Here is a 13192-nt window from a genome sequence, read left to right as displayed (position 1 = left end):
CTTTTCTGCCTCTCTCCAAAGGATGAGTTGGTTTGTTGGGAATCCTTTCACAGCTCAGGGTGCCGTGTTTAACCCTCTGCAGCCCAGGGCCCTGCAGTGTTTGGTGTGTCCCAGGGCTGGACACCTGCTCCAGCCCATGCTTGGCCCACAGCAGCCTTCCCTCACCTAATTCATTGAGTCCTGCTGCCCTAAACCTTCTTGGCAGAAAAACAGTGCCAAGGCAATGTTTGGAGCTGTTTCCCTTTCATCCTCACGTGCTCAGGTTGTCCATGCTGCTGAGCATCCTCCCTTTGGGCTGATCTGCTGCACCCACAAGAGCTTCTTGGTAGCAGCAAAGAACCTCACTCTTCATCTTCCAGCTCTGGATGCCTGGACCCCAGACAGCGCAGAGAAATACTGAGAAAAGAGAGTTTCAAAGGTTTTTTCCTGTTGGGTTTGTTGGTGCGGGTTCTGCCGCCTCCCGGTGGCTCCTGGTCGGAGCTGCACACAGCAGGAGCTGCTGCTTCGGGTGTTGCTTCGAGATAAAACCGGGAATGTCATCTCTGAAAATCTGTCTGAGGCGTGTGCATTCAGAGCAGGGCTCTTTGGATTCTTCCCTTTTTTTCAGAGATAACAAAGGAGCTTCGATTTGTGAGGTTTTCTCTTTAACAATGATTGTTGGATTGGTATTAGCAATAAAATGAGCTTGTCCTGTGTGATTTGGTGTAATAAAAACAAAACTGCAAACTTAGGAACAATTTCTAGATCCTGAATATGTATCCTCCCTAAAAATCTGTTCAGCAATTCATGACTTTATTCAGAAATCTATATCACACTTAGGTCATCCCTGGTTTTCAGTTGAGTAGCTAGACTCATTTTGATCATGACTGTATAGCAGAACAAGCAAGATGCATTTCCACATACTGTGATTTTAGTGACATGCACAGGAAAAACCCTGAATTCACCTCAAAAATCTGTGGCATGACAAGGGGAAAAAAAAACCAAAAAAAAAAAAAGTCCAAATAAAGTGCCATGAAGAGGTTGAAACCTGGTATGATAGCACAGGGGATAAGGCATAACATTTTCAGGATTCTGAATCAATAACTGGAATTTTGAGCATCTCTTGAATAATTTTCAAAGCATCTCATATTGTGATCCATAGATTTTTTTTCCTAAACTATGTCAATTTGTAATGGCTTTCCAGTGCATTCCCAAGGATTTCACAGGTGTAGGAAAACTGCATTTTGTCATCCCAAGACTGACAGGGACACAACTGTCAATAACAAAGTGATTTATTCTGTCACCTCTGCTGGACCTGCAGTATTCAGCTGTGCTGCTGACAAAGATAAGAGGCAGGGATGCCTGGGAGGAATCAGAGTCTTGGGAGGGTCTTTGGGGTGATGGGGAAATGAAGAGTCTCAGGTAATTCATTGAGCAATGAGTCCTTGTGCCAAGTGAGACACTGGAGAAATCCAGACTTTTGAAGTTTTGTTGTCGTTTCAAACCTTCTGAGGGCCCTCAGCTTTCCTTGTTAGACTGAAAGCCACCAAATATTGCCACTATTTCTTAGTCCTTCCCTAGCACTTGGAAATTGCCTGGATTTTTTTCCAGTTGTTCTGTTAAAATAACTTTGTGAATGCTTTTTATCCTACCTTTAGCCAGTATTTGAGTTCTGTGTTCCATTTCTTCTATTTTATTCTCTTCCCCTCAGTGCACTTTGTCTTAATACTTAATACTGTTACTATTGTACCAGGTCTAGAGAGAATGAGCTCATGATTGAGAGTGAGTGAAGTAGACTTTCAAAATTATACAACATACAAAATTGTATAAAAATATTGAATGATTTATTTAGGGATATGAATACCTTATACCAGTAATCTAATTCCCAGTATCTTCCTAAACCACTTTTTTTTATTTCTTTGGGTTTCAAATTGCTGCTAAAAGAATAACAATGGAGATAGAGCTGATGATGAATCATCATGACAATATTTGGGACCAAGGGGATTTTGCTGGAGTGTTTTAATCAGGAACAGGGTCCCAGTGGCACTGGCCCACTTAGACCTGCAGATACAAATTAAAAAAGAATTCTTGCTATTTCCTTTATTTGTACTGGTGTTGCAACAGCTTAAATTCAAGCTTCTACCAAGAGTAATAAATAAATAAATCTAACAGCTCTGTGGTTAGGTGGCAGGCAGGCTGGGAACCAGCAGCAAGGGCTGGGGGGCTCCTGATGAGTGTTAATCAGTAATAGCTAACTCTTCTTTGCCCTGCACTGACACACAGCTCTCTCCCATGTTTCACGTGCAAATTAAACAATGAGAATGTTTCTGTGAAATGGAAGTCCATGAAAAAATTAATTTTCTGTGAAAAAGCTAAACCTTACTTTGCATATCAGCATAGCAAGTTTTATGGATGTAGCTTGAACCAGACTTTTTTAAAAGGAAATGAAACAAAATCAAAGCATACTCAGAATCAGAAACAACATTAAATGGTTCTCTCTTACACTAAGAATCAATATTGGTCTGGTAAGTAGGATTCTTTTTTCAAGCCTTCCTCCTGTCTGTAGGGACTTCATTACTGCTGGCATTAGGCACTGGATGACCTGGCAGTCTGCATTCAGCCTCAGGTAAATAAAACCTCCTGACTCTGAGGAGGCTGGGTCAATTCACAGTTTGCTGATTGGAACTGTCATTAATTATGGCTGCAAAAGCAATTGCAGGTGACAACACCAGCAAAATAAGCACCAGATGTTGTGGAAGTCAGAAGGTAGGAAATCTTGATCTCAGGTTGTGTTTCTCAGTAGCACAAATATTTGCACAGTAATTAGTGGCATTTGTAATTTAATAGGTGGGACAAGACCAGAAGACATACTAATGTCTGACTTTTTTCTTTTTCTTCTTTTTTTTCTCTTTTTTTTTCAGGATGATTTTCTGTACAGTGTCTCTGTTCTAAGTGGAATCCTTTGCACCGTCTTGGCAGTAATCAAATTTATGCTGGGGAAGGTCCTTACAAGCAGAGCACTGATAACTGATGGTGAGTGTGACATTGATCCTGCTGCTTTTATAGACTCTTCCAGGGACCCCTGCACGATGACAGCTGTGAAAGAACACTGCAATAAGCCAGCCATTGCAAAATGGGAAAAAAACCCAAACCCAAACCCTAGAACAGTCTGTGGCACCACTGGCCTCTAGCACAGATAGCTCAGCTGAAATGGGAATGTCTGGTGGGAACCAAGCAGTGAATGTGTGCACAGTGAGCAATAACAGAGTTGGAGGGAGAGCAGATAATGGGTTAGAGGTGTATTAGTCAGAGGTTAGGCTGCAGCAGGGGGATATTGAGTCACCTCCATCCTCACTGCCTGTGCCTGCTAAAATCCTGGAAGTTCTGAATGAAGTGCTGCAGGAACACTGCCTGCCTTGAGCAGGGATCATCACCAGCATCCACAGGCACCCTCTTTGGTGTCATTTGTCACCACAGTGCTTTCCCTGCCACTCAGCAGAGCTGCTGGAGCAGGGCAGGTGTGAAACAAAACCCTTCCCTGCCCTCCTCTGACCCTGCTGGGGTTTGGCACAGGGAGAATCCCCTGCACTGCATCCTTGGAACTCCTCACTGCCACCACTGCATCAGCCAAGGTGTGCAGCACCTGACTGCTTCTGGTTTGAAAGGTAGGTTTAAAACCAAGCTTTAAAAGCAGGCCTGGATATTCCTCTTACTGACAGAGCTCAAGCTTCTGAATCCTCAGAAATCCCAGGGATGTGCATGGGTGAGGCCACAGTGATGGCAGAAATTTCACAGCCCCCTACAAATCTCCCCCAGTTTTTATCTGCCAGGGTAGTTTGAAATACTCAGTAAACAGACACTGTAGGGTGTTCATGATTCATGGGTCGTGGTACCTAAATTGTTTTACTCTTTGCTAAAGATATCACTTGAAAGAAATTCAATTTTCAGCTTACTCTAGAGATACATAAAATTTTCTTTATTTTAAGCAAATTAAACATAGTTAAATTTTTTCCTGATGATGTGTGATAACAAGTATTATGAGTATCTCTATCATCCCACTTATAAATTCTTCATGAGTATTTATATTTTAAATCTGAAAGCAGCAAAAAAGGCATCAGAATAGCAGTAAGTGGGTTACAACTAAACTACTGCCTCCCTGCATTTGGGATTCTCTCCCAACAGACCTCCAGCTCAGAGATCTTATTCTTTCCAATGGTCTCTGCCACTCTAGACATTTTAAAACAAAAATATCTCCAGCCTGCAAAAAGGATTCTGGAAAGGATGCAGGGAACTGCAGCCCAGTGAGTCTGACTTCCTTCACTGCCAGGGTGGAAGTGGGACACGTTGGCCATTTCAGAACTCTGCCTAGGCAGGCAAATGATGAACCCTCCCTTTAAAAAAATGTAGCTTAGTTTTCAAACAGCAGTTTATTCAGGCAAAATATTAACTGAAAATTCCTAAACTCTGAATTGTTCTCCTGTATGACAGAGAAATCTCTTTCCCCATAATTACATCCTCGTGCTAATGATACTGCTTCTGAGCTGGAGACTGCTCATTCTTTGATTAAAAAAATTAGGGAAAAAGTATACAATTACCTCAGCCTGGTTTTTATCTCTCTTCTCCCCTTTAGAACTACTTTAGAAAATGTAGGAGGCTGATCTTAACATGTGTGGTTAAATATCTGCTTTCACAAGATGTATTTGCATATGTAGTTGATTTATTAACGATCAGGAAGAGACAATGTGATTCAGCAGCTGAGACAGATTTAGCAGTCCCTTGCATATCTTTTTTTAGTGTTTTCTGTTTCCTGCTAATTTACCTCCTGTGATCCCTGGCTCCAGACCAACAAACTGTTTTGAGTAAAAGGAGCATGAATTTTTCTTCCTAAAAAATAGGTTTATTTTCAGACCAGCAAATTTTATGCATGTCAACCTCTATTAACAATTGTTTTTTAGAGTAATTTTGTTTTAGAATAGGGCTTAACAGCAATATCTCTTTAAAGCCTAGATGTATGAATCCTAATGAGGCAAAATGTCATTTGTACAGTTTGTTTATGGCAAAAGCTCTTGGCCTTTTGGATAATAAAAATAGCCATTTCCTGCCTTGAATTTTGTGACATCTCAGAGGACAGCTCTGTGACAGTCAGTGATGTCAGCCAACTTTCCTGTAGGTTTTAGGTACCTGTTTCCTACCCAGATTTAGCCACCTGTTTTTTCCTGTGCTGGCCTTAGAGCAGTGTCTGGATTAATACCTGCAGCCATTACATGATTTCCTGCCACATCAGCAAAGAAAGGTTTGGCTGCAGGAAGTCAGGAAGGGAAAACAATTTCCTTTGCAAGTAGCTTTTAAATAATTTGGGACCATCAGCCAATAACAACATAAAAATGTTTTATTCTTCTGCATGTTGTGCTGATGGATTCTGAACTAAACTGGAGCAGGGGAAGTAACACTGGTTTAAATGTCTGATTATTAATTTATATTTTATTTTATATTCTTTATAGACTCAATATACACAATTTCAACATATGCTAGCAATATAAATGAATAAACAGACAAAGACTGGATGTGAGAGGTGTGGATCAAAGGAGACACTCAGGAACAAGTGTCAGTGTATCATTGTTGGGAGTCATGGGGAATTGGAAAAACTTGGCTATGTCCTGTAAGCAGCAGCTGGCTAGAGCTGACTCACCAAGAAATACAGAATATTTCAAGTTTGATATTTCATTTTTTTATCTGGGTTAAATAGTATATGGATCTACCAAATTAATTTTGGGTTACTGTGGAAAAAAATCAGAAAAAGGGAACTTGGAGTTAAAAAAACAGAACACAAGGTATGACTTAAAAAACCCCAAATCAATAATCAATCAAACAGGAGTTAAATGAAAAAGAGCATTGATTTTTCTGAAAGCTCTGTGAGAATTCTGAAGGGAAGTCTTGGAGAAAAAGATAAAGGGTTAAAATAAAAGGAATCTAAAAGGGTATTCATTAAAATTGTAAATAGTAGATAAAAAGCTGCTGTGATATAACTGAAGCATAAATGGAAAATATGACTGGGATTATCCTGTATGTCTTCAGCAATGTCTCCAGCTCTAAGCAGTAGTGCCAAGCATGTAAATAAATAAATGGAATGGGATAAAAACTCCAAGAGGGTCTTTGACAGGTTACTGTGCAAAACCATTTTCCTTTCCATGAGCTCCTGCCCTTCATCCTTTATTTTTTCCCCCCTTCTAGGTTTCAACTCTCTTGTAGGTGGAATAATGGGATTTTCCATCCTTCTTAGTGCAGAAGTGTTTAAACACAATTCTTCTGTCTGGTACCTGGATGGCAGTATAGGAGTGTTAATTGGACTCACAATATCTGCCTATGGAATCAAGTGAGTATCCCCTGGGAGAGGCAGAGCTCTGTGTCCAGCAGAGGGGCTGGCCCTGAGGGCTAGGAGCTCGTAGCTTTTAAAAGCTTAGGTAATTCCAGTGAAATCAGTCCCTGGAATATTTTATACTAGCAGCCAAATGTGGAGCAGAGCGTGTGGAAAGGATTATAAAAGTTTATAAAAGGCTGTGTCCCCCCTGCCACATCAGCTGGAAAGCAACCAGGGCTTAAAAAGAAATCAGAACAATTGTAGATTTTTGTATACCTGAAATACAGTATCTGAAAAATAACCACAAATGATGGATAAAAGCAGTCCTCCTTGCATTTATGGCACATTTCTGAGCTCTGCTTTGCCAAAGGAAGTCTGGATTTCAGGAAAGGTGCCCAGGTTTAAAGAGGGATCTTGCTATTGATTTCTGTCCCAGCTCTGCCTTTGGCAATTTCTGAACTGAAGGTTCCTGCTCATGTTTCAGATTCTGTTTCTCTTGAATTATAAGATGCTTTCTTGATTCACACCAGAAACAATAAAAAATCAAATGAAGCTCTGCCATGCACTTCATTGCTGCCACAATTTCCCTTGACTGCATGGAATCTAACCCGAATTTTGCACTTTATGTCTGCCATAAGAGAAAGTGGGAGATGGAGCAGCTCAGTTGGAATGATGCCTGTTGAGAAGCAGCCCTTGGCCAGGCTGCAGGCAGCCCTCAGCTGGAAGCTGTGGGTTTGTTTTTTATTTATTTTTTTTTTGTCAACTTGGAAAATTCAATTAACATTTTAACAGGGAGTACCACTGTTAAATAGGTCAGTATGATCACAATTTCCACTGTAAAACTAACTGCTCAGGAAAACTGTAAAAGCTGTTATGCCACCTGAGCTCTTTTTTATTCATGACTATTTATGTATTTAGCTCTGGGGCTGTCCTGTGCCTGATGCTCTGTGCTCTCCCTGCAGGCTGCTCATCGACATGGTGCCCAGGGTGAGGCAAACACGCCACTACGAGATGTTCGAGTGAAGGTGCTGCCCTCTCCCTGCAAGGACTGTAAACACACAGCATCCTTGGCAAGTGGTGCCAATGGCATTTTCCTGAATATGCAGTTTGCTTCCCCGTGGTCTGTTTCTGTTGAAGTTTGTTTGAATGGGAAATCTCTCTGTAAATCTGGCATATTGTGCACACTGCTTGTGATTCAGCCAAACAGCAGCGTTATGGTTCGGTTTTTTTTTTCTTATTTATTTCCAGTATGCTATTGATTCCTGTGACAATAGAAAACATGCAGTTCTCAGTTTGAACCCAGCTGCCATGTTGTATATTCCAGAGTGAAAGTGTTCTCAATGGTGTGGTAAGCCTGTGGGTAAAGAAGTGCCAGTTTCACATTTGAGTTTTGGATTTATTTTTTTCCCCTGGACTGTATTTTCCCAAACACATGCTGTAACAGGAGTACAATCCTTGCTTACCTCTTCAACTAAGAGTATCTTACATAGAGTCTGGACACCAAGAGCTGTGTTGCTTAAAACACTGAAGTAGCTACTTCCACCCTCTTGTTGAAATAGACACCCAGAAAGAGCAGGTACAGCCCTTTCTGTGAGCAGAAACTGCATTTCAACCCAAATTAACTGAAACCATACCTCTTCAATTTAAAGTCTATTTTTTCTTAATGAGACACTGTTCAATGCTTTGCATGGACCCAACAAGCACACACAGTATTACTGTACAGACCAAAGCCAAAAAAGTCATGCAGGGAAGAGGAGCTGCTCAAGGAATGGGGTTTTCATCTCCTTTTTTACCATATGCAGCTGTACCAGCGTGTGTGATGTTGTGGTTGCTCTGTAGTCTGACAAAGGCACAGCAGTGGCTCAATCTCATGGTGAGATACAGATCTATTTATTAGATTTAGATTGTCCTGTAAAGTGTTGCTCACTTTCCACCACACATCTTATATATTACTTAATAGCAGACTAAATGATCAAAGATTCTTGATGTATAATCAATAAAACTGGTATCTATTTTATACAGTATCTGTAAGTAACATTTGAAAACTATTTCCAGAATGTATCATAGAACAAAGTCTTCCTGTATAGCAGCCTATTAAACTGGATTCTCTGGCTATAGCCATTTTCTCTTTATTTTATGTATTCCAGGTCGCTTTTCTCAACAGAGAATCAGTATTCTTGCATCTATTTATCACAGGTAAATAAAAAATAAGACAGACCACTGTAGAGTCTGAAATAAGACTGTGGTAAGTAGGTGAGTAGCTAGACATGCCCATTTCTAGTACAAAACAATAGAACTACAGATATGAGGGTAGATGTCCAGTTTGACTGGTCAGTGAGGGATGTACAGTGTTGTTTTCACAGGTATGCTGCTAAAACTGTATTTCCCATCTTCTGTGACTTGCCCAGGTCCTTAAGGATCTCTGGTAAAACCAACTCCCACTGATATGTGCTGGAAGAGACCCCCAGTGGTTTCCCTGGCAGTACCCATCTGAGAGTGACAGTAAAGAGAACATGCCTTGATGTAGGATTCCTTATGGCAAAATGAAATTTGTTCTGCTGCTGTTTGTTTTCACATCTTTTGGCTCAATTAAGTTTGTGTAAGTGTTTGTATGCAAAGTGGTGCTGTTAGTGCTGATGCTGCTTGTGCCTTGCTGTCACAGAATGATGTCCCTCTGTAAGGTGACAAAGGAGCTGCTTCAGAGGAGCATTCAGCAAGGACTCCAGAGGGACTGGGAAGTGTAGGAGCACTCACTGTATTCAGCACAGGTGGACTTTTAAATACCAAATGCCACCCCAATACCTTAATGTCTTACATTTTTGCTTTTCTTCTCTCACACCAGTTCCATGAACTGAGCTGTGGAGCTGATATTTCCTCACTGATTAACAGTGTTTGTCAGGAATCTTCAGCCTCAATCACAGAGCCAGGGCCTGAACCTAGCAATATTAGACATTTCACAAGTTTCTTAGTTTTCTTAATACTGTTTACCCTTTTCCACCTCCCTGAGGGCTTTATTCCCACTCCAGTCCCATTGCTAGTTTTGAGAATGACACTTGAGAGCTACCAGAAGTGCTGCTCCCCAGGACTATGCAGTCCAGCAGCTTGTTTGTAGCCCAGTGCTGCAGAAAACTGATAAGGGACATGGTGGTGGCTGAAGTCCTGATATAACCTTTGCCACACCAAATCCTAAACCACTGAAAGTATGCAGGACACTCAAACCAACACCCAGCTCAAACATTAAATAGTTCTGTTGAAATGCTGAGGGCAAACAGGAGCACAAATGTGATCATGCACAAAGGAAGGTTAAACACTCAGTCAATGAAGTTTCACACTTCCTTCTGGAACTCTGGAATGCTCTGAGGATGTTTCTAAGTACAGACATCTGAAAAGGAAATGTGGTTAAACAAGTTAATCATACTCTTATCAGATTAGTTTAAAGCACTTGCAGAGTTTTCAGTTACCACAGATGCTTCAAAGAATTGCTGGTATCAGCAGGTAAATACAAGAAAATAACATAAATACTTGTGCTACTTGAAAAAGTCCAGGAAGAAATGATTCTCAGAAATGGTGATAAAGCCAGCAGGCACCAAGGAGACTCTGCATGGTACGTGACAATAGCAGAGAAAATAACTGCTCATCCATCTCCTGTGACACTGCTCGAGCCAGCACCCTCACAGGGAACAGTTTCTGTACGAGTTTGCTTTATTAAATGTCAGTGCCAGTTAATTTTTTCCAACTATGAGATGGCAAGTGTACTTCCAGCCAGGCTAAGTGAAGGTGGACTATTCAAAAGCTGCAGCAGCTCAAAAGCACTTGGACTAATCACCTGAAACTTGGCACTGGCCAACATAATAACCTGCCTGGTGATCACAGCAGCCCTGAGCACTGCCAAGGGCTCTTTGTTGTGCACAGGGCACGAGGAAGGAGCCTCAGTGCTCACACAAGAAACAGCACTGGCCAGAATGAGGCTGCAAACCGACACTTATTAAAGCCTGGCCAAGCTCAGGATTGAAGTTAATCCCTGAAAGTGACTGTGACACTGAGCAGGTGCCTTGAATTTGGCCATATTGCTCAGCAGAGAAGGGAGCTATCAAAAACTCTGTCAGGATTACACCAGCTGCAATCTGAATCCCCAGCCATGACCCACACACACCAGGTAGGCATGGGAAATGGTAATGTTCACTTCTAGCCAAAAGCCAGATTTTTTTGAATCTTGATTGTTGTTAAAATATCACCAGACTAACATCTGCTGCTGATTTATTCCATTTTGCTTCTTGCTGTAGTAGGCAGACCATAAATAAGCATCATCCAACCATGGTGGAAAGAGAGCCTCAAAAGAAGCTCCCTGATGATGATACAAAAATGGACCTGAAGCAAAGATCCCAGACAAGAAGCTCCTCAGATGTGGGCAAATTCAGCTGGAGGTACACCTGCAGCTGGGAATGTACCACAGAGGTGCTCACCACTGCCAACACCACTTGCATTTCTGCAATCCCAGCTGCCTGGGAAAAAGTGAAGGCATTTCTGGCATCCTTTCTTGTGGGCCAGCTCATAGAGATGCTAGGCCATGGGACAAGGATTAGTGCGGGGTTGAAAAGATCTTTAAAGATCATCTAGCCCAAGGTCACTCAGTCCATCTATTAATCCTTAATAAAAAAACAGAAATGTTTGTTCCCAACCTGACAATGGCAGTCATATGAAGATCTAAGGAAGCTCCTTGAGCAGAGAATATCCCTGGAATTCACACATTTGTAGATGCTTCACACAAGGGGTTTTGCTGTGCTGGCAGTGGTTTCTCACCTCTCTGCCTGTGCTGGGTGTGCTGCCACTGAGAGGAGCTGTGACAGAGCCCATCCCTGCACCTCTGGCTGTGCTAATCCAGGACCAGGAACTGCACAGGAGTAGCACACAAAAACACATTCCTGTGGCCTGGCATGTGGGACCAGGTTATGCAATGTGAGAGCACAATTAATTCAAGTACCAGAGCAGCCAGGGGTCTTGGGCTGATCGCATCAATTCCACCCTCCTGTGGAGCTGGGGAGGGAATGAAAGCCAAGGGGGTCTCCAGGGGTTTGGCAGCTTCCCTTCCAAGATCCCCTGTCTTAGCATGGAAGCACCAGCTGTTACCTGCTGAGCCACCAAAGGCTCTCACCTCGGTACATTTTCTTTGGAGTTTTTACTCTCTCAGCATTTTTGTCCAGCACTGGTTTGCTTTGATGTGTCTCTCCTCACAAAGGTGCAGGAAGCAGATGTCTTCAGCCAGGCAGTGCTTCCCTGAGGTCCTGCAGGAGCAAGGACCCCCAAGCAAAGCAGGACACACGTGAGACAGAACAGCTGAAGTCTGGTATGTGCAAACTGTTCCCAGGGTTTTTTGCTACAGTGATTTACTACCTAGATTTTAGCTAAATGCAATCTCTATAATCAATAAAATAAAATAATAAGTCCTGACAAGCATAAACACAAAACAGGGGAGTGTGAAGCAGCAAAGTGGGTGCTCCAGCTCTTGCACATTGAGGGGAAGTGTTTTGAGAATGGCACGAAGTCCCAGCAAAACATTTCCATCTGTGGACTCTACCAGCTGGAGTTTGACTAAACCCAGTCTAAGCATGTGAGACTTGAAGTATTCATTATTTAACCTCCCCCAAATGAGCTTTCCAATACAGCTGCATGGCATATTTTTTATTCCAAGTTCCAATTTTCATAGATTTTTTTTCCATTATGTGACTGCAACACAGCCCACATCTAACTCTAGCTGCTCACCATTTTACAGATGTCTGTTCAGCTTTTTAGATGTCAAAGCTGAACAACAATTAAGGGAATGAAACAGGAAGGAAATGTTTCCAAAAATAAGCAGAAAAAGAGCCTGAATGAGCAGTGTCCTCCACTAATTCATTTTGATGGTAGGAAATATTTGGAAATTGTGGTATGTTGAATAGCAACACAGAACCAACAACATTTTCACCCGATTTAGTCCAAGGGGAAGTATGCCAAGGACGATAAAAAGGGGCAAGTGGTGAAGGATATTCACATACTTCTCCTCACTGAAACAGCCATAAAAGGCTCTTGCAGCAGCACTGCTCAGTGGAAAAACCACCCTCTGTGGCCACAGTGCACAGAACTCCCCAGTGAAGAGAATGGCCAAAGTGGATATCCAAACCCACCTCACACACCCTCTCCCATCTGTTTGACATCTTCATTTATGCTCTGGCTTACTGGGGTGTGTGTCATTAACTGGGAGAGGGACAGTTCAAGGCATCTCAAGCTGATATTTAATGACTTCTGTACTCTTTTGATTCTACAGTACTCAGTTATGGGAGGCCACATTAAAAATAAAAAACCAAAGCCTCAACAAAGAAAAAACTTGGAAAAAGGTAATGCTGGAGAAAAATGAGCTGTTGCTTGTCTCCAGTGTAGTTGTGTTATTTCTTTTTTTAATTTTAATACATAGCAACTGAGCTACAAACTGACATTTTTTTAACAGATAAAGAGCTGTTCTCTTTTCTTTTTTAACTATTATTTTTTCCACTGCATTAATTGCTCTCTATTACTCTTGGATGGCTCCACCAAAACCTCTCCACATTCCCAGCAGCTGACAACAGAGAGCCTCTCCCTCAGTCTTGGCTGGGCTAACAAATCCTGAGGTGGGCAGAAAAGGCCTGTCAGCAGAATGGGTGCCACTGAAACACCCTGACAGCTCCCCTGGAGAAGTTTCACTCTGGATATTTGTATTTATTCAGAGCTGCCAAGGTGATTTCATGTGGCACCTCTCAAGTGCCTTGGATACACATCCCAATCCCACGTGGCCAAAGCTTCACACCTGAGCCCTTGTTCCACATGCAAGTGTTTCATCAGCTC

The 13192-nt window shown here is 42.0% G+C and overlaps 1 protein-coding gene across 1 annotated transcript in view; it reads left to right on the top strand.

Annotated features, from left to right (window-relative positions):
* TMEM163 (transmembrane protein 163) overlaps positions 1-8454 on the top strand; it is an 84834-nt gene extending 76380 nt beyond the window's left edge. Inside the window, exons 6-8 of the mRNA XM_033065094.2 lie at positions 2901-3012; positions 6211-6352; positions 7300-8454. Of these exons, the coding sequence (XP_032920985.1) occupies positions 2901-3012; positions 6211-6352; positions 7300-7360 (315 nt within the window). The 3' untranslated portion in view covers positions 7361-8454. The remainder of the gene's footprint in view (positions 1-2900; positions 3013-6210; positions 6353-7299) is intronic.
* Positions 8455-13192: the final 4738 nt, after the last annotated feature.

Source organism: Catharus ustulatus, chromosome 7 (genome assembly GCF_009819885.2).
Source record: "Catharus ustulatus isolate bCatUst1 chromosome 7, bCatUst1.pri.v2, whole genome shotgun sequence".
Lineage (NCBI taxonomy): Eukaryota > Metazoa > Chordata > Aves > Passeriformes > Turdidae > Catharus > Catharus ustulatus.
This window is presented reverse-complemented; position numbering and strand designations above follow the sequence as displayed.